This window comes from Melospiza georgiana, chromosome 5, assembly GCF_028018845.1.
Source record: "Melospiza georgiana isolate bMelGeo1 chromosome 5, bMelGeo1.pri, whole genome shotgun sequence".
Lineage (NCBI taxonomy): Eukaryota > Metazoa > Chordata > Aves > Passeriformes > Passerellidae > Melospiza > Melospiza georgiana.
In genome coordinates, this window is record NC_080434.1 from 26,315,529 (window position 1) to 26,335,265 (window position 19,737).

Below are 19,737 nucleotides of genomic sequence, written 5' to 3' on the forward strand. Positions count from 1 at the left end.
GAACCATTATTTTGCAGATCTGAACATCTGAGGTTTTTGGAAGCTTTCAGGTGCGTGAGTGTGCATCTGTGTGGTCCTGCAAGCCATTGTAAGGGATGAAATGGAAAAATGCGAGATTATTAATTTTTAAAGAAATAAAAAGGACAAGGCCCCGACGCCGCCTCTCCTGGGATAAAAAGAAAGGACTCAGCTGGATTACGTGGTGACATGCCAGCCCCAGCTGCACCAGCATGTGCACTCCAGCAAAGGACAAGACAATAGTTCCACTCACAGACACTGTTCAAGACACACAAGAGAAAAGAGAAAAAAAAACCCCAAAAAACAAAAAAACAAACCAGAGTTAATGAGGTGCAGCTGAATAATACCTTCATAAAAGCAGAGAGAGAAACCAGGTAGACGTCATCTGCAAGGTAAATTAAAATTATACATCTCTGAGGATTATCAGTGAAAATTGAGATCTGGAAGGGAATTTGCTTTTGATATTGGAAGGGATAAATACCCACTGTAAATCTTTTTATGTGGGCTTGCAGAGCGGAACAGAGAAATTAAAGATAAATGAGATTAAGGCATTTTTTAAAACTACATTAGACATTTTTAAGTTACCCATGGAGTGAAAAAGGACTTTGGAGGAGGAGATTAGTTTAGACCCTCAGCAATACATTCATCTGTGAAATCAATTGGAATAAATCTTTTTTAATCTGAATTGGTCATCATTCCACTCCCCCACCCCCTCACCCCGCCCACCTCCCCCCCCCCACCAAAAAAAAAAAAAAAAGAAAGAAAGAAATAAAAAGACACACCTCGAAAAGCCCTTTAGAATATTTCTGTATAGTCTGGCAATGAGCCCAGGTAAATGACATGCCATGACTACTTTTAGATAAGAAACCTCTGGAAATAAGTTGCAGGATTTTGTTTGGTGTTTTGTTTTTCAAAAGGATACCCTGGGGAAGGCCCTTTTGCCTTAGTCTTGGCAATTCCTCCCATTTTACTCCTTCTGGAAACAGAAGCTAACAAAAATCAAATACTATGCAGTCCATGTTTGTCTCCTTTGCCAGAGTTGAGGTGCATACAACCACAGTGGTTTCATGCAGGCTGATATTGTTAAAAGTTGACTGGAAATGTTGTTAGGAAGAAAAGTGGAGGAAATGAGGGAAAGAAGTAATACATTCACATGTATTTGGCTCTCTTCCTGAGAGCCCTTTTAATATAAAGAAACTCAACGAAGTTGTATTTTTAGATCTGGAAAGATGCGTTTTTGTCTTTCACACACTAAAGGGATTTGCCTTAATATACTCAAATTTCCCCCCTCCCTCCTCCTCCCTCACGTGCTAGAAGAAATGAACTTCAATCCTCAACTCAGCCACTGGATACACATATTCTGTTCTACCTATTGGCCAGAATAAAACCCAATAAATGTATTTCATTTCTTTTGTGGATTTATAATAGCACCTGGCAAGGATGGTCTTAATCTCCTTACACTGCTTGCACCAATGAAAGAAACCTTTGCAATACTTCTTATAAGAGAAATTAAAGGAAAATAGGAATAAAACGTGGAAATATAAATATTATTTCCATGAAGATCTGTTATAAAACATATGAAATCCATATCAATATCTCCAGAGGGTGCTTGGCATAATAGCACAATTTAGGCAATAGGTTATTAAAAATGGAAAGAAATATATATTTCCCTAAAGGATGACAGACTTGTTCAGAGACAATTGGGAAGTGTGGGTTTATGCTTAGGCAGCAAATTGGTGGCAAATATCTACAAGTGTCACGTCAGAAAGAATAGAAAAACACAGCTTGGTACAGATGACTTAAAGCCAGTGGGGTTCTTCCCACTGGTGCTCCAGAAAAGGGTTTGCAGGGGTCAGGCTGCTATGTTTTGTCAGCATCTTTATTAAGGTACAAATCTATTTCAAGCACAAATCTATTTCAGATACTACAAAGATGTCTCACTATTTAGATATGGAATCATCAGCTGAAAAGGTGGGAGGACTGCAGTCTATTACTTTATTGAAGAATATCTCATATTTTCATTATTCTTTCTATGCAGTATTGACTACAATTCCCTTTTTGGCTGAGACAGTATCACTTATTTACTATGCTAGAAATGGGTGTGACAAAGATGAGATTTTTGAAAAAAAGCTAACAAATTCAGACAGCCTCAGGCTATCAGGAACCTGACCCAAAGTTTGCTGACGCTGAAAGAAAGTTTCCCTGCAACTGAATGACCTCTGATTCAGACTCAAAGGCCAAAGGCAGTCGGGCAAAAGAATGAAAGATTTGAAGCAACTTTTAGTTTAAATGAGTAGAATCAAACCAAACCCATACACTTTCTCACTAAAAATTCAGCTGCTATGGGTCAGTATTGGAAAGGAATAAATAGTGCATAGAAGTCACATAAGGAATTAAATTACTCCCTTACATTCATAATCTTCATAAAATAACTTACACTACGCATCACAGTTTTCCACCTTCAACTTCCATAATAAACCAATTATAGAGGCCCTCAGGAGAACTGACAGGCTCTATATCAAGAAAAACAGCCTATGTGAGAAACACATAACAGACCTACACTAAATTCTTTGACTTATTTAAAGTCTGGGTCTCCACACTACAAATTTTCTGAGAGTGAGGTGATGGTGGGGGAGATGTGAATTTTGACTCTTGTGCTCTACCACAGAAAACTTTTTATATTCTTAAAAAAAAACCCAAAACAATTTCTCCCAGCTGTACAAGCTTCAAAATATAATAAAAATATCAACGAATGTGCAATCAAGCATCCCAAGATCATCTGAGAAGTTCACAGGTTGCCCAGGCTGTACCACACTCCAGCTCTCATCCACTGCAGCATCTCAGACCTAAAGGAGATGAGCACAGCACTGTGGTGACTTTCCTGATAAAGAGAACTTGTGCAACTCAAACACATATGGGAGCAAAACCTGTTGTTCATGGAGATTTCCAGAACCACTGCATGTTTTAAAGACAGAATGCATCAGAACATGGAGGCATTTCAAAACTTCAAGCCTAGGACTAGGGAGCAGTGAGCTGGTTCAGGAGACAATCAGCTAAACTCTCAGGAGAGAGCAAGAGAAAAAAATTACTTTTCACACAAAGGCTCATGTTGTCATTGGCGGAAGACATGAAGAAATGTTCCTCTACCTAGAGAAAAGGACAGAGATGACAGAAGCCAGCAGGAGCTGGCTTTTCATGGAAGCATGCTGGAACTCAAGAGATGCACCAGGTAGTGATCGCCTTCCTATTGTGGAGATTGCCTAACATGTATCTAACTTATCCCCACAGGAAAATCCATTATGTTCAAGGCTGACAGCACACCTTCAAACCAGTATGTATTACAGACACACTGGAAACCATCCAACTTCCTTATTTTAAGCCAAACTCATCTCATATTCAAAAATTAACCATGTTGCCATTTATTTCAGCGTGCCCTACAAAAATGCTCATTTCCCTTTGTATCAGGTTACTTCAAATTTTTAAATACCTTTATCTCCCCAGCTCTTAGCTTTCCATCCCTTCTTGAACATTATGCATGCAACTATTCAGACAGGTCAGCCTGCAAGTTTGCAAAGGCCCATAGTATCAGGTTATTTCTAAGAGTGCTTTCCAGTGGGCTGTTGTATAGATGCACTCTCCCCACAAACACACAGTAAAAGAAGACTGATAAGGGAAGCAATATATTCTTTATTTCTGCCTCTCTAGATTAAAAAAAAAATAATAATAATAAACAAGCTAGCAAGCAAAGCTGGGAATTCAGTGAGTACAAAAAAAAATAGGGTTTTTTGACTGCAATGCCAGGAAACTGTAAGCATTGGAAGAAAGGCAATTTGTCAGCAGGAAACAAAGTTTCTCTGCTCAGAAATAATCATAATGGATAGTTATGTCTGCTGTTGGGTTTTTGGTTTGGGGCTTTTCTTGTTTGTTTTTTGTTTGGTTTTACTTATTCTTCCCAACCCATGTACAAAATTAATATATTTAACAATACAAACAAAGGAGGCTTGGCTTTAGGAGGGAATTCACTCATTACTGGCCAAAATGCCAACAGTCAGGCTTAATCCCTTGGGAACATTTGCCATTTTCCCTGCTGGGCCTTGAGGGACCAAATTCTCTTGGGAGAAAACAGAAACAAAGCAAACATAAAAACCCAGGGCAAAAGAAAACAGAGAAGCTGCAAGTCCATTTGTTTAACAAAACACAGCCCTGCTCTCAGTGGGCAAACACTGCTTCTCTACCAATGGAGAAGGCAGCAAGAAAACACAGAGGGAAAGCCTAGAGGCCACATAATGGCCTTACAGCACTCCAGAAATAATTAAGAACTGTGTTCTTGGGAAAAGTGGTCTCATTAAACTGTTTTCAGATTGCAATTTTGTCCCATCTTCCCCCTTCTCTCTCCCTTTCTACCAACAATCTTCGAGCAATGAAAATATCAGTTTGCTTTCTAGTGCTTGTATTCTCTTAAAAATGTCATTATTCAATTATCTGTCTATTCACTGGCCCTAAGGTCCAGCAGAGCAGATATTGTGTGCCTTCATTTAATGTTTTTAAATGCACTTCAGTCCACTTGTGATACAATAAAACTTTATTGAATTCTGTTCCCACATCACACTTACCATCCCTCACTTTTATTGATACGTGAGCCCATCTACTCTTCTATCAGCAATAAAAGGAGTATTTCTAGCAAGCCTGTGACCTTTTCTTCCATCACTACAGCAACTGGGAAATGTGATTTCAGGTTCCATGTTTAAAAAGAAAAAAAGTCGTAAGAAAAGAAAGGATAAAATATGCTCATGTGCTGTGGTTTTTTGTGGGTTTTTTTTTTCTCCCTTCCTCTTGTTAGTATTAAAGAAGAAGGAAATTCTCTGTAAGCACCAGAGATATGTCGTGCCTTCACATTAGCCCACACAGAAAGAAACAGAATGGAAAGAACAATTCATCCTTTCCTGGAAGCCATGAGCATTTTTCCCTTGCAAGAAACATCCCTTTGAACAGATCTCCCCAATATCAAAAGCTGATGAAAGCCTGGTGGCCTGGGTGTGAGGCAGGTTATCATCACAGTGGGACATGCCATGCCTGAGGCACCCTCCTGCTGCTGCCATCCTTTCCATCAATGCAGCAATGGGCTTGTCCTCATTGAGTAACCACCCTTTTGGCACTTTGCCCTATCCTATAGCTTAAATTTTCCAATTTCCTGTTTAAAAAACAGACTGCTTCTGAAGGACAACAGTGAACAAGTTGGAGGTTATTCTATGACCTCCAAAACCTAGAGCCTAATGGAACTGAGAGCGCAGAATAAACTGAAAAGTAAAGGTAAATCTGAAAACTGAAGGTAAATCTGACTCAGGTACACCTAAATCTTCTTTTCGACACTGTGCTGGATCTTTGGGAGCCTGTAAGGTTGTCTCCACAGGGAAATGAACAGAAGAAAGCATTCCAAAATACCTCTCACGCTTTCAACTAGTATCATTTTCAAAACCCAACTAAAAACTAAATGCAGACAATCCCTAAATGTCAGTCTAAGCCAGCGGGCAATAGCTGCTAGCATGCTGGAATTTACCCCTCTTCTGATCTGGAGTGCCACCCATGAAGGGCAGTGCCACTGCCATGTCCTACAGAGCACATGTTCTCAAGAGAGAAAAGGGAGCCTCAACTGGGTTGTTCACTCCACTCCTTCTTCTCCAAAATACCCGCAGAACCACTAAAATATGGACGGCTTGAGTGTCATGTACATACAGAGGCAGCATTAGCAAAACCAAAGGGTGCGTTTGGGTTTCTCATGTTATTGACAGAAAATGTGTGCCCTGGGTTGACTATATGATGCTTTTATCCCTAATCGTCTCATTCTGTTTATGCTGAATAATAAGTTTTGCACCTTTAAGAGTGTTCCAGAGAGTGAAGGGGGGGAGAGAAGAAGCGCGCAGTTTGTTTTCAGACACTGCACTCACTCCTCCACATTCCTGCTCCTGACTGTCTTGTCTTTGGATGAACAGACAGCGGGACAGAGCTCTTCTTTTGCTTTTAGTTAGTTTAGCTAGCTGAGGCAGAGAAGTTCTCTGGACTGTGTTTTTCCCCTTTTCTTTGGACCTCTTGAAACTGCTCTGGACTGAACACCCAGGAGAGCATCGGCAGCTGCAGCTGTGGCCCACTGGGCCAGGCCTGGCCTGTGACAATTACAGCACTGAGGGAGTGATCAGAGACTGGGTGAGCTGAGCTACAACCCGGGGTTTTCTCAGTTTGTCATCTCTTTTAGAGTGGCAAGGGGTCTCATTGTTTGATATTGTTTTGGTTTTATTGTTTAATAAACAGGTTTTTTCCATCTTTCTCCAAGGAAGTATTTTTTTCCTCCCGGACCAGTTGGGGGGAGGGGACAATTGTATTGGCTTTTCCCACCGAAGCTCCTTTGGGGGATTCGTCCCAAGATTTGATCTAAACCTGGACAATGTGTCTAATGAGAGTGACAACTAGCTGGCCAGCTCTCCCAACACCACTGCTCGTCCAAAATTGGGCTCTCTTGCTGGCCACTGGTCTCATGTACAGCTTTGGATAAAACATTCCTTTCTGCACTGGCTCATGGGTAAAACAGGAAGGCCTTTAGCACATTACAAAGGTGAAATAAGAAAAAATTTACTCCTAAATGTACTGGCACCATGACAACAGGATTGTACAAGCACCAGAAGATTACAGTGAAGTGTTAGCAATAAGAGTGTTGACCTAGCTTTAAAAACCACCTCCACCACTGCTGTTCCCATTACCCAATTAACTCTGCTCTGTAAAGGGAGAAGGGCAGAGGGAAAGAATGCAGCAGGAAACAACAGAACACTGGATCAAGGGGACCCTCACCATGTCAGGTTTCTCATAGTCACACACAGCACAAAACAGCTCAGTCACCTCTCCACTATGAAACATGTCCACAGCTCTGGCAGTGGCAGACTGCAGGTTTGCAGTAGTATACATTCCATGAAAAACCATGGAAAATCTCTCTTGGTCAGTAATTACTAAAAGCAAATTCAATTCAAGAAAATTGGAGTAGTAAAGTATTAAATATTAAAGTATTAAGTATTTCAGAAGAAAAGAGGCAGTACTTAAAGCAAGCGTTAAGAGAAATACATGCCACATGCTAAGGCCTGCTTTGAGAAAGACAAAATTATTTGGATTATTTTTTCTGATACCAGAAAAATAGGACAACTGATGCCACTGAAGCCTGACAAATTAGGTTTGCTATCTTTTTACCTGCTGATATCACCTACATTTCACTGTCAGAGGGCAACCTAAGAAGCCCAGGTGTCCTGGAATGATTGTCCATTCTAGTTGAAGGCTGCTGCTACCCAATAAAGCAACTACAGGATCAGGAATATATGAGGAGAGGACTGGGCTATCTGCATAATCATCTCTCATCTTGTCCACATGGTGAGAGTAACTGCAGGCTCAGAAAACTCTCCTTGTCAGGAGTATCTAGTGAACACGCAGGAATGCAGTGTGTGGGGTAATGAAAAGGAGATTTTACAGTATATGAGCTATTGAAGTTAGAGGACACTTAGATTTCCCCCATCTGAGAGGAAAGGAGGATGATTTCCTCTAGAAAACGATATAAGCTAGTGGTGGAAGAATTAATAAATAAATAATAAAATCTCAAGAGAAACAGACTAATGAATGGAGGTTTAAATCTTCCATTTTTTTTTCTTTGGGGGAGGAAATACACTAGCACTATACTGAGCACAAGTGCCTAGGGTCAGTCCTAACAACATCTGTTGAAGATGACTCCCAAACCCTCTCCTCTTGAGATGCACACACCCTCCCTTCTGCTGCTCAGCCAACACTTGGGTAAACCCACTCTCTGTCCATAAAGAATAATTTGAAACTCTGAGGAGCAACCCATCCAACCAGACAAAGGCAAGCTGGAATTGCACACGAGTACAACTGCCTGCTGAAATATTAATTCCTTTATGGTGCAGCTGAGGTGCTCCTTTAGCAGATGGCCATATGGCCGAGCCCACCACTCCCAAAGGCTGGCTGCACAGGGGCATGTGGGCTCAGTGACAAGAGCCGACCTCTGACAGTAACAGGGCAGAAAAGAAGGAACAGATTTCATCCACCAGGCATGGCTTTGGTCCAGACATGCCTTTGCTGACCTACTTGCCCAGAGCTGACACCTTCCCCATCAATTGGGTGGCTTTCACTTATGGGACACTCATGGGGCCCAGGGGGGGAACATCTATCTACAACGTTAATCTGACCATTCTGAGGGAAGAAATCGAGGTGCAGCAACAAAGCCAGGCACAGACTAAGGCAGGAAAAGAATAAAAGGGAGCTCTAGGTTTCCCACTCCATGCCAGCATTTGAAGGGACACAGTTTGCTTAAACACAACCTAGTTCACTGCTGCTACACTGAATAACAACTCATGAAGATTTGATCCAAAATTTCCTAGGTAACACACAACAACAACCTCAGAATACTAGATCCTATTTCATCATGTGCCTGTCCTTTGTCTTCCTCCCCTAACTCTACTTGCAGAGGCCCCATATTTGATTCATAAAGAAGTGGAGGAAGCAGCCATCAAAGCTCCTACCTTAATTGCAAAAGCAGCATGTCAGTTGTCATCCTTCTCCTCCCTACATTCAGATCATTAAAAAATACTCAATCCCTACTGTACATTTATTACTGAGCAGCCTCTCACAAGAGTTATTCTACTTCTTGTACACAGGGCCAATTAACACTTTGGGGTGTAATACTGACATATTGCCTTTCTCACAAGGCACCACTATTCCTCTTTGTTTTATGTGCAACAAAGGCTGTGGAGGGGTACCAGGTAATGACTACTGCTTTACCAGCCCAGTCTCTGGAGGGAACAGCATACCCTCATGCAAATCAAAAATCACAGGGAAATACAACCTGCTGTGATAAGTTGAAACCAATCTTCCCTAACCCTTTCCATGCACAGTGTTGCTTCTGAAATGAAAAGCCTCATTTAGAGTGGAATAACTCTAAACTATAATTTGGAGTATATTCTGCTTCATAGGGTAGATCCTAAGCCCTGATGTCAATCTTTCCATTAAACATGAGTTTAATAGCTCACCCCATAAAAAGTATTCCATCACTGAATTTAGAAGCTTCACAGTTTTGTTTAGAAAAATCAAATCTGGACACACTGAGACTGCTGCCAGCAGAGAATCTGAGTCCCTCAACAGAGAGGTCCCCTTTACTCAGAGAGGTGGTGCTGGAGTTTCACAGAAACCAAAGACCACACAGCCTGTTCAGGCTGTGGCAGCAGGCAGGTGGCCACCTCCTGCCTGGGGCATGGGGACCACCCCAGGGGCTGTGGGCTCTGCTTTCCCCTCTGCACAGGGTGCCTGCCATTGCTCAGCCACGTCTGCTCTCCGGCAGCCCCTGCTTGAGGCAACAAAGATGGTCTTAGTCCCCGAGCCAAACTCTGGGTTTCAGCAGATTGATGCCTCCTGCTGCTCTCTCAATACAACACTGTGGGTTGAAAGCATACATTCCCATACGTGCTTTATTATTTTGAGAGGTGTGCTACAATAAGCGTTGGCCTGCTCAAACAGAAAACCTGGAAACGGTGCTGTTATTCATCACTCAGCTCTCTACAACTGCTAATAAAAAGTGCACTTTCCAATACTATCATTGTTATTTCCTTTTTCATGTACGCCCTTTTTGGCAGTAGGGCCTTACCTGCATGTAACAAATTTGGTTTCTACAGAAAACAAATTCTGAGGTACACAACTTTTTGTGGCTCTGAATTTCCCACTTGGCACATATTGTTGTCATCTCAGGTGACTGGCTTTCTACCCTCAAAAATTCAGTCTAAATGGCTTGCCTCTAATTTGCCTTTGTAACTTTGGAAGCTTATAAATTACTTTTCTACAATCAAACATCAAATTACCCAAAACAACAGCTTCCTACCTCCTTGGTGATACAATACTGTATTTAAGGCACTTATCAAATGCCATCAATTACATGGACATAGGTCAGTCAAAGCACAATGCTGTATGATTACAAGCATAAACCTCTGTAAAGAGAAGCTGTAAGCCAGCAATAGGGCTTCATTCCTCTGGTTTGCTTTCTCTAATGGGGTTTCCCAAGTGTTTTCCAGAAGATGGTATGTCACTGTTATGCTGTACAACATGGAAGACATTATTAGGATATTTTTAACCTAAGCACAAACCTGACACAGAGAACAATTTTTCATATCTTATCAGCTCAGTCTCATATGATGCACATGGGCTGCTTTACTCGCCCTTGAGCAACAAGAGACAAGCTCAAGGCTGTCCTAATCTCCACAATAAATCTCTACTGAAATAACAAGTGCAAATATATCAGGATACATACTGTAAGGGACACACTCATACTGCACTTCCAGGTACTTGTAGGTCCCGGGGCACGGGTCTGGGAACACATCGGGGCCAGCAACAACCGCACACTGGGTCCGATTACTGCACCTGGAAAGCAACAGAGATAAGAGTCAGGAAACAGACCAGACAGAAGGACAGCTCAAGAAGCTGAGTGGCCCCTGCAGTGTCAAAAAGATGCAGGAGCCAGGACTACAGCATCCCCTGGGGAAGCTCAGCAGTGAGGCTGATGGCAAACACCAACATCTTCATCAGCTTATTACCAAAAGAGGTGAGGCATGGTGGCACAGCCCTTCCCCTCCAGGAGGTATTTCTTTAATACTAGCATCCCCACAAATAAAATGCAAGGACTAAACCAACAACGGCAGCAAAAATAATCATTGCATGTTTTATAGCAGACATAACAATATGTTTTGCAACATTTTTATAAAGTGTTCTCACAAAACCAGTTATCTTGTATAACACTCTTTAAGCCAAAGCAAAGACTAGAAACAGCAAGACTTGAGTGGGAGGAAAAAAAATATCACCAAATAAGCTGTCTAAAAACCAAAACAATGTTTTCATACAAAGCCTGTTAGAGAAACTTCCAAGTCTGATCATTCACAAAACAACACCCTTGCATTAGGCACAAATGGCTAAGCTTTATTCCATCATTCTGCCCACCATGGATGCACCTCCTGAAATGAGGTACTTTTTCCAAAAAGCTTGCTCTCAATGAAGAAGACACAGAAGGAACTGACCCTGCCTGCTGCAGTGAGCATCGTTCAGCTTAGGAGAACATACACAGAGGTTGGGTTCTGCAAGATGCTCTTCCTGAGCATATACTGGTCCATGTGTAGAAACCCACATTTGCCTCTGATTTCATGGGACAAACACCTCTAATGTACAATTAGTGATGCAAAAGCATTTAGCAAACAGTGATTCCATAGAGAAAAATCATCTGCTTCTTTGTTTGTTTAAATAAAAAAAAAGAGAGAGAAATACTATTAGTCTTTGATTTTTCTGCTTTTGCACACCAGAAAGAGACCTCCTAAGGGCTAGACCACTGCACCTATTTCCATAAGGATTCTGCCTCCTCTGACATGAAAGGGACCCCTGACCCTTCTGCTGTTCTGGCAGAAGCTACATCCAGCACAGAATTAATTTAGGTCTGCAGTGGAAATGCTTCGTGTTTACCTGAAGCTACAGTTTGTCAGCCTTAATGCGGATTTTATTTGAGCCTGTAAATTAAAATTGATTCATTAGCAATTGCCTTAAGCTCCATAATTTCTTTAATTTTATGGAAAGAATAATAAGAGCGGATACGCTTGCTCATCAGGCTGTTTTGCTGGATCCCAGATAATCCAGAGGGCTGGGACATTCTCCTGTTTTCTAGCTGAAAGACAACAGTTATCACAGCAAGTGACTAGTTTTGTTATACAGACAGAAAAATAATTTCCTTAACAAAAAAGATAATGTCCTCACCCATGCTGGGATATCACAGGTAGCTCAGACCATGCAAGTGGGCAGTTTTCCAGGAGAGGCTTTGAACATCATCCAGAATTTCACTTTCAACAAAAATCCTTTACTGGGCTTAGTGTGCCTTTCAAAAAGCAATTTCACTGGTCTAATCAATAGTCTTCCTGGCTGAAGGGACAGCACTGGCCACATTACACAGAATAACAGCAATGGATCAAAGATACCTTTCAAAATCACCAGTAAAGATCCAGAACTAGGAGGAACTGGAGGTGGAGGGAGGAACAACCACCTTTAGGGCTCATCTGTGTTGTGTTTCCTTTCTGTTTGCAAGGAAGCATTTGCTTTGAGTGGTCAAGCATTTCCTTGTGGTTCTTTCTTTTTAATGCAAGAACTTGGCTACATAAAAGAGAAGTGAAAATACAACCTGGAAACTTGTATGTGAATAGCACAGTTTTAACCTCCACAAATGCATGCTACCTTCTGCAATATCACCAAAAAGACTAAAAGCTTCATGATACAAGGGTCTGAATGGGGAATGCAGGATGTACAGAAATGCAGAAGCTTTTCCCCCCAACTCTAGGACATCCTGAAGCCCCCCTACACTTTCCTGGAATGGGGGACGGCAAAGCCTACCAAACACAGGAACTTTCAAAGAAGGTGAGATCAAATTATCAGTGCCACCTTGGGGAGGAAACACAGAAAACCAAATGAAAAACTCTCAAAATCACAAATACTATGTAGTGTCAGTAACTCACAAAATTAACTTTAAAAGGGTTCATATCAAAAGTAAACAAACAAACAAACAAACAAAAAAACCAAAAAAAAACCAAAAAAAACCCAAAAAACCACAAAACTAGAAAAAAGCAGAACAAAAAAAAGCCCCACCCAAACCAAAAAACAAACCCCAAAATGAAAACCAGAAGAACTCAACCTCCTCTCTTTTTCACACTCCTTTCCTATGGGCAGCAAAACTGAATCTGGCACTTGGCATTTTGAGCTTCCTTTTATCACCCCAGGGTGAAACACGGAAGTTTCTCATTCCAGCACACTTAAAGGGATGATGGCAATTTACACTAACAACCATAGGAAAAAACCTAATGTCTGTTCAATGAACTATTACTGTCAGACATCAGGTTATGGAAATTTTAAGGGCAGAAAGAAGTAAAAACCACTCATCATTAGAGCTCTGGTTGCTCTGCCTTTGCTCATGCATTTTATCCCTTTTACAACAGCTTCTTGGTCCCTTCAGCTTTGTCATATTTCTTTCCAGACAGATTAAAGGCCCAGGTGACACTAAGTGACATGCAAAAAGTGACATGGGAAAGGAGATGTGTAAAAGATGATGAATCTGTAGCCTTGAAAATCACAGGGAGAAAACCCATAATGTATTCCTGCTATACTTCATTTCCAGCAAACCAGGCCATGAGCTCTTCCTTGTAAATCACAGGATTTTACATGGAATCTTGGGATTTCCTGGCACCTGGGTCTTGGCAACACTTGCTCCAAACTCCTACAAGTTGTGAGGCTTAGCAGTGGGTATCAGATAGATAATTTTATGCTATTAAAAAAAACAGCTTCCATTTTATTAGTTTGTCCAGCATTTTAAAAACAAACGTTCTGGAGACACAAGAGAACTGAAGTAGCCCCTCAAGCGAGCCCCTTAAGCTCACCTTGTTGTTTGTTATTATGAAATCTGACAAGAAATTTATAGCCATCTTTTTGTGTGTGCGTTGGTTTGTTTTATGCATCATTCCTCTTTCCCTGGTACATCCTGAAGTGCAAGGTGGGCACCTGAGTAAAGACACTGGTTCTCAAAGACCCTCTCCATGTCTTGAGCCACCTCCCTAACTGCTGCTGGGATTTGTAGACCCTTTCTCTGAACCAAAAGTGTCCACTTAGTTCAGCAAGACCAACCAAGAGACCAGAAACCAAAGCAAAACCCAGGATCAGCATTTGCAGCCCAACTTGAGACACCAATTCCTATCTGTTCCTGTACGTTCAGGAAAAGAGAATATTCCAAATTCTCCTGAAGTCAGTCCAAGGTACTTGGCAGCCTTTAAACATCCATCATCTCATAAACATAAGTTCATGTTATTCCCATCTATGTTTTCGAGAGGAAAAAATCACCCTACTGTGAAAAGTGCAAATTGTTGCAAGATTATTTTTTAAAAAAAGACAAGAAAAACCCAAACCAAACAAAAAAAACAAAACAAAACAAAAAAAACCAAAAAAAACCAAAAAAAACAGAAAGAAAGAGAAAAAAACGGGGGAGTCCTATACATTCTTACCAGCTGTATTTATTCCTACTAGTTAAGACCCCCCTTTTTGTCTTTCTATCTGGATATCTGGATATGTGGAAAAGTGTTTAATCTAGAAGTGAGGTGTCAATCCACTGTAACAAATACACCGTAACGGAAAACATGGATTATTTTTGCAGAACTTCTCCCAGTTCCAGTGGAAAATGACTTTCAGGAGTTTTAATGTGAAACAGGAATAGTATTTCATTTGTCATTTGCTTTGCATTTATAGCAGTGGGACTGAAGGAAACATTTGAGTTCAGGACCAGCTGCAGGGCTCAACTCTGCTTACAACTCTCTGTTCAGACTTTAACTAAAAACAACACCAAAACTTCATTCCCCTTCAGCAAACTTCCATTTCTTCTCCCTGGAAAAATTTTTATGATTTGTAAGTGACAAGGTCATCTTGTGACAACAAAACAGAAACACTTTAGATGTAAACAGCTGCTTATTCCTGCTGTGATATCTTTAATTTTTTTTCCAATGCTGACATTGTTAATATATTTAGCAAGAGATCAAGAAAGGGGGGAAAAAAAAGTTTGGCAGTTTATTTTCAGGCTTTCCAGAAACCTTTAAAGCATAGACACGTCAACAACATCAGGCTAGACGTGTCTGGGGCAATATGTTTGTCAGAACAAAAACGCAAAGGCAGCATAAAATCAAAGATCAATTCCAAACGAAAGCCTTTCAGCATTAATCATGGCAGGTGCAATACCAGCAAGTCTTCCAACTCCCCATCTAGGTGGGAACCAGACAATAAAAGCAGGTGCCCAAACCATGGAGGCAGGCACCTGCTGTGCTAGGGACATCAGGAGAAGAGCAACGAGAACCCATGCCCAGCTCTACCTCAAGCCTAGAGGCTCAAACATTGATTTGACCCCAACACATCCTCCTTCTCCTAATCCTCCAGAGACCAGCCCTTCAGAGATGAAGCAACAATTCCTGCAACACTGAAGCTCCTGTGAATATGGCACAGTGGAAGCTACTACCTGGGGAAGCCACCTGCCTCCTCTGAATCCTCAGATTGTCAGAGTCCAAACTGGTGTTAAAAACCATGAGGATGAGGAAATTTCACATCCACACACTTAGATTTACAGGGCAGGTACTGAGCTGCCACATCCAGCCCCTGCTCATAGCTGTGCTACCCTCCACCTAGAGCAGCTTCCAACAAGGAAGCTTAATGCCCACATGTGCCAACCAAACCACTCACCTGTGTTTCATAGAGTGCCTTGTTTTTTTGGCAGCCAGTGCTCTTCTCCCTGCCCTCAGCTGAAACACCTACTTTACACAGACTTTATTTTTTTCTGCAAAGACAAGGCAGCCATCGTGTGCCCAGGCACGCTAATATAGCCAAGACATCAATATCTAAGCCTCTTCCTCAAGGTCTATTATGCTTTTCTAATGGTTTTACAGTAACAGACAGACTTAATTCATTATCCTTCATGGCAATGCTGCAAGACATGCTTTTCCTTCCCTGGAACACAAAAATCTCCTCTCTGGATGAGTGCTTTAAGAAAGAGGCTGTCGCAGCAAATAAGTCAGCCAGGAGTATGTTCTCCCCTGTCAATATATGATATTTCCAAATTAGCCCTTTAGGAAGAGCCAAGGAAAAAAAAAAAAAAAGCCCTGGAGAAAGTAAACAGGAAGCAAAGAGAAATATCACTAAAAAGTGGAGCTCACATGATGGGTTGGAAATAAGGGGTAAACGGAAAAAAAAAAAGGCAAGCAGAAAAGGGAGGCAGTGGAGAATAGAACTCTAAGCCCCCAGAAAAGACTTGGGTTCAGCACATTTGCTTTCAGTAATGCACTGCACAAAAGCAAAGCTAAATCCCCCATCTGTTTAGCTTCCAGAAACAAAGAATTCCTCAACAGAATCTTCTTCTGCCTCTGCAAAACCTTAAAAGCAAAGCATCTAATGACAGGGAGATGAAAATCCAGTTTCTCTAGCATTTTTTTCATTATGAATGGGCCTTTTTATTGATCTTTCAGAGCACTGAGAGGCTGGCTTTCCAACCTCTGCTGCGATATAATTATCTGCGGTGTTTAATGCTAGCACAGACGAGTCCCACTACACAGTGCATTTTGTTGTTTTATTGACAGGTTTTAATTATCCAGGTGCTAGAGCTGTCAGATAGGCTGCTTCTTATGTGATCAAACTAATACAGGATGAGGCAGAGCACTCTAATTGCAGCCTCACCTAGTGCCTCTGTGCAGAAATGCCAATGAGATACATTTAAACTGCTATGATTATTGTAAAATCTTATAAAGTTTGATGGGAAAAGGAGTCCTCTTTCTATAGCTCCAACCTATTTAATCCCCCTTGTTATTATTGTATATTGAACAAAAGAAAATTGAAGGAAAACAAGCCTCCAAAACCACCCCAAAATCCCAGCCAGCAAAACACCAGAAAAATCCTGCACAGCCAAACCAAATATGAGCTGCAAAGGTCACCAAAGGGACTACCTTGATATGTTATAGAGAGCCTGGGAGCAAGAAGGAAAACAGGTCCTGGAAATAAATTAAATACCAGGTTTACAGACTAAAAATCAAAAAAATAATTGCAGTGTTTCAACTCCTTGATAAGGCCCTTAAAATTTAACAAGAGACATTTAGTAGCAAATTCACAAGATTTAAGAGTTTTTAATAAAAATTTGGGGCACTCCTGAACTTGGTTTATCTGCTGAGCTGCCGGGGACACCCGAGGCCAGTAATCTGAGGTCTAGGGCAGGACCTGCCAGCAGGGATGATGTGATTCATCATCAACCTCCAAATGAGAGCTCCCCCAAGCAACAAAAGCTTTTTCCTCTGTGCTTCATCATGTAATGTCCTTTACATTTACAGTTTCCTGGGATTTATTTTGCCCCATCTCCTTGCAATTAGCACAGTGAGGGGAGGAGGTGGAATCCCCAAAGGCAATGATTGTGCAGGGCAACAGGTGAGCCTGGCCAAGTGCCCCGTGCCCATGTGCAGCACCCCTGCAGCTACAGGAAACAAGCCTGGTGAGAGAGACTCTCATCCTGAAAGCAAGAACAGCAAAACCACAATGTGCCCCAGCCACTGGGTGTACTTGGACAAAGAGTTTGGGTCAGCATGGAAAACAGACCTGCACTGAGCACAGCCCAAGCAGTCACGGCGCTGCTCCAGCTGCGGGGAGATCAGGACACGAGCAAGGCCAGGTCTGCAATGCAGGCCAGCATTACTGCATGGCCCTCAGGGCTGATCAGCACACCAGCCAGGCCCTAAGACTGTAAAGCTCATCTTTTAAAGAACTACATCTGCCCTTTTACAGGTACTCTAGTTTTTCCAACTCCATAAACTTCTGTAGCAGCCTAATAAAAAAGCACTTTACAAAACACTGTCGGGGTATCTGGAGAGGAGAGCTAACACCTAAAACAAACCAACCAATAAAAGGCTCATCAGTTTAGCCAGACTTAACACTAGTTAAAATAACTGTGAACAGAAAACAATCTGGTTTTTAATTTGGGCTAGGAGGTCAAATTAAAGGCTAAGGGAGATCTGGGCTGAATTTCAGCTGGCACTCCACATTACTTTGTCTTCATTGCCATTTTAACACAAGTCAATGTGAGTTAAAACCCCATTTTTTTCTTCTTTAGTGCAGGTACCCAGAGCTGGGATATCCAGAGCAAGCTGAAATAGGTTATTTTCTGTACAACAGCTCTAAAGTGTGTTCAGACCCTCTGTGTACCATTACCTGCCTGTCACTGAGCCTGCAGCCCAGGGAGCACCAAGGTGCTGCAGCTCTCTAGCACTGTGAGGTACCAACCTGCTGCTCAGCACTGGCTGAGCAGGAAGAAAATTTGACCGTGAACACTGAGAAACTTTTTAAATATATGAAGAAAAAAATCATAAATAAATGTTCCACCCTATTTCAAAGGAAAATCCGGTATTACTTTCACCATATCCCTCTTTGCTAATTGTCACGTTACTGCTGCCATTTTCTGTCACCACCCAGTGCCCCCATCCCAGCCACTCAACAGTTGCTGCAACAGATAAAACTGAAATCAGAGAATATTTTCTCTAAAGGGGCTGAAGTAATCAGTATGCATGGGCTGGAAGGTTTAACATATTAGCCTTTCATTCACCTCTGCAAATAGGGTTAAAGAAAGGTTTGGGGCCAAAATAATTTGTACTGCACTCCAACTCAAATTTGACATAATAACTGAATGAAACCAAAATGAACACGTCCAAACAGCACAGAAGGTCAAGGCTGGGCAACTCCCTGATGAACTAAAGAGTGAACCAAAGGCACACAGGCAGTTCTGCTTCTATAACCCAGAGCAGCATCTCTCCTCGCTGCTCGTGCCAATAGCATGGTACTGAGGTGATTTTTAAGAAAAGGTCGATAGATTTTAGTTTAGGTGGCAATTGGCCCTCAGCCTCCTGGTGTGGGGGGAGGGAGGCAGCAGAGTACAGTAAATTTCCAAATGAAACCCAGGATCAACATGTGACAGGTTGTGACTTTAGCACCATGGCTAAAGCAGTTCAGACAAAAAGATAATATTTGTAAAATAACAGCCTCCAACAGCCTGCCACATCATGTGCTATTAATACAGAATTTGTTCATGGTCCCTGATTTTGTACAGCACCTCGTGCAAAGGAGACTTGGCCCACTCTGTGCCTCAGGCATTAAAGCAAGGCAAATAATAATCAGAAACAAAACGAATTTTCTCAAAAAATAATCCTGAAATGAACTAAGCATGTTGTTCAATATTCAAAAGTGATTTCTTTTTTTATTTTATTCCAACACAACCAATGCTGCCTCTTTGATCTTCAGCCCAAAGCTTGAATAAAGGCAGTCTGCACTTTGATTCTAAGCTCCAGAGAAATCACACTGTCACAAAACCTTCATACGCTTCCCAGCTCTGCATTGCCCAACAGATTCAGAAGCAAAAGCTAAGGAGGGGGAAAAAAAAGCCAAATATCAAATGTATTGAAACTGCAGTTGGGAAGTTGCTCAAAATGTCTAAACATAGCACTGAACATTTTTTGGCTGCATGCAGCAACACAGAAAGGGATGGAAGGAAGCATTTTTAAAAACCATGTCCAGCAGTTCCAGAGAGGGTTTCTTACACTGTGCTCAGCACTAGGCTGGGTGAAGTCTAATCACACACCTCTAGCCTCTCACACCCCCATTCCTCCCACACTTGACCTCCCCAGGGCAGTTTTCAGCATATCCATCCATCCATCCATCATAAGCTACACGTGCCCACCAGCTCTTCTCCTTCCTCACCCTCTGGTCACCATCCTTAAAGGGACACAACTTGTTCATGACATACTTTATCCAACTTTAAAACATGTGTTTAAAAAACCAGAGATTTGGCCTAAAAAACTCCTTTGAGAAAAAGTCTGATAGGAAAGGGCCTCTGAACATCTGCAGGACAACAGCTGGTAGGAACAGAGGAACAGGGCTTCTGCAAAACCTCAAGTTTTCTTTGTGACTCTGTGGAAAATACTTTGTTAGTAGAGGATTCACTATTTCATAATACAGAGCCCGCCTGAGAATTAAAGAATTAAACTCCTTGTACGTAAGACAGCCTCCTTTGAGGAAGCTAAACACAAAGGCCAAGTTTTCCAGAAAGCC

At 41.7% G+C, this 19,737-nt stretch overlaps 1 protein-coding gene across 16 annotated transcripts in view; it reads right to left on the bottom strand.

Annotated features, from left to right (window-relative positions):
• Positions 1–19,737, bottom strand: part of ADGRL3 (adhesion G protein-coupled receptor L3) — a 493,129-nt gene that overhangs the window by 200,756 nt on the left and 272,636 nt on the right. For all 16 annotated transcript variants that reach the window (XM_058025189.1, XM_058025176.1, XM_058025182.1 and 13 more), the window contains one exon: positions 10,361–10,470. In XM_058025189.1, the coding sequence (XP_057881172.1) occupies positions 10,361–10,470 (110 nt within the window). The remainder of the gene's footprint in view (positions 1–10,360; positions 10,471–19,737) is intronic.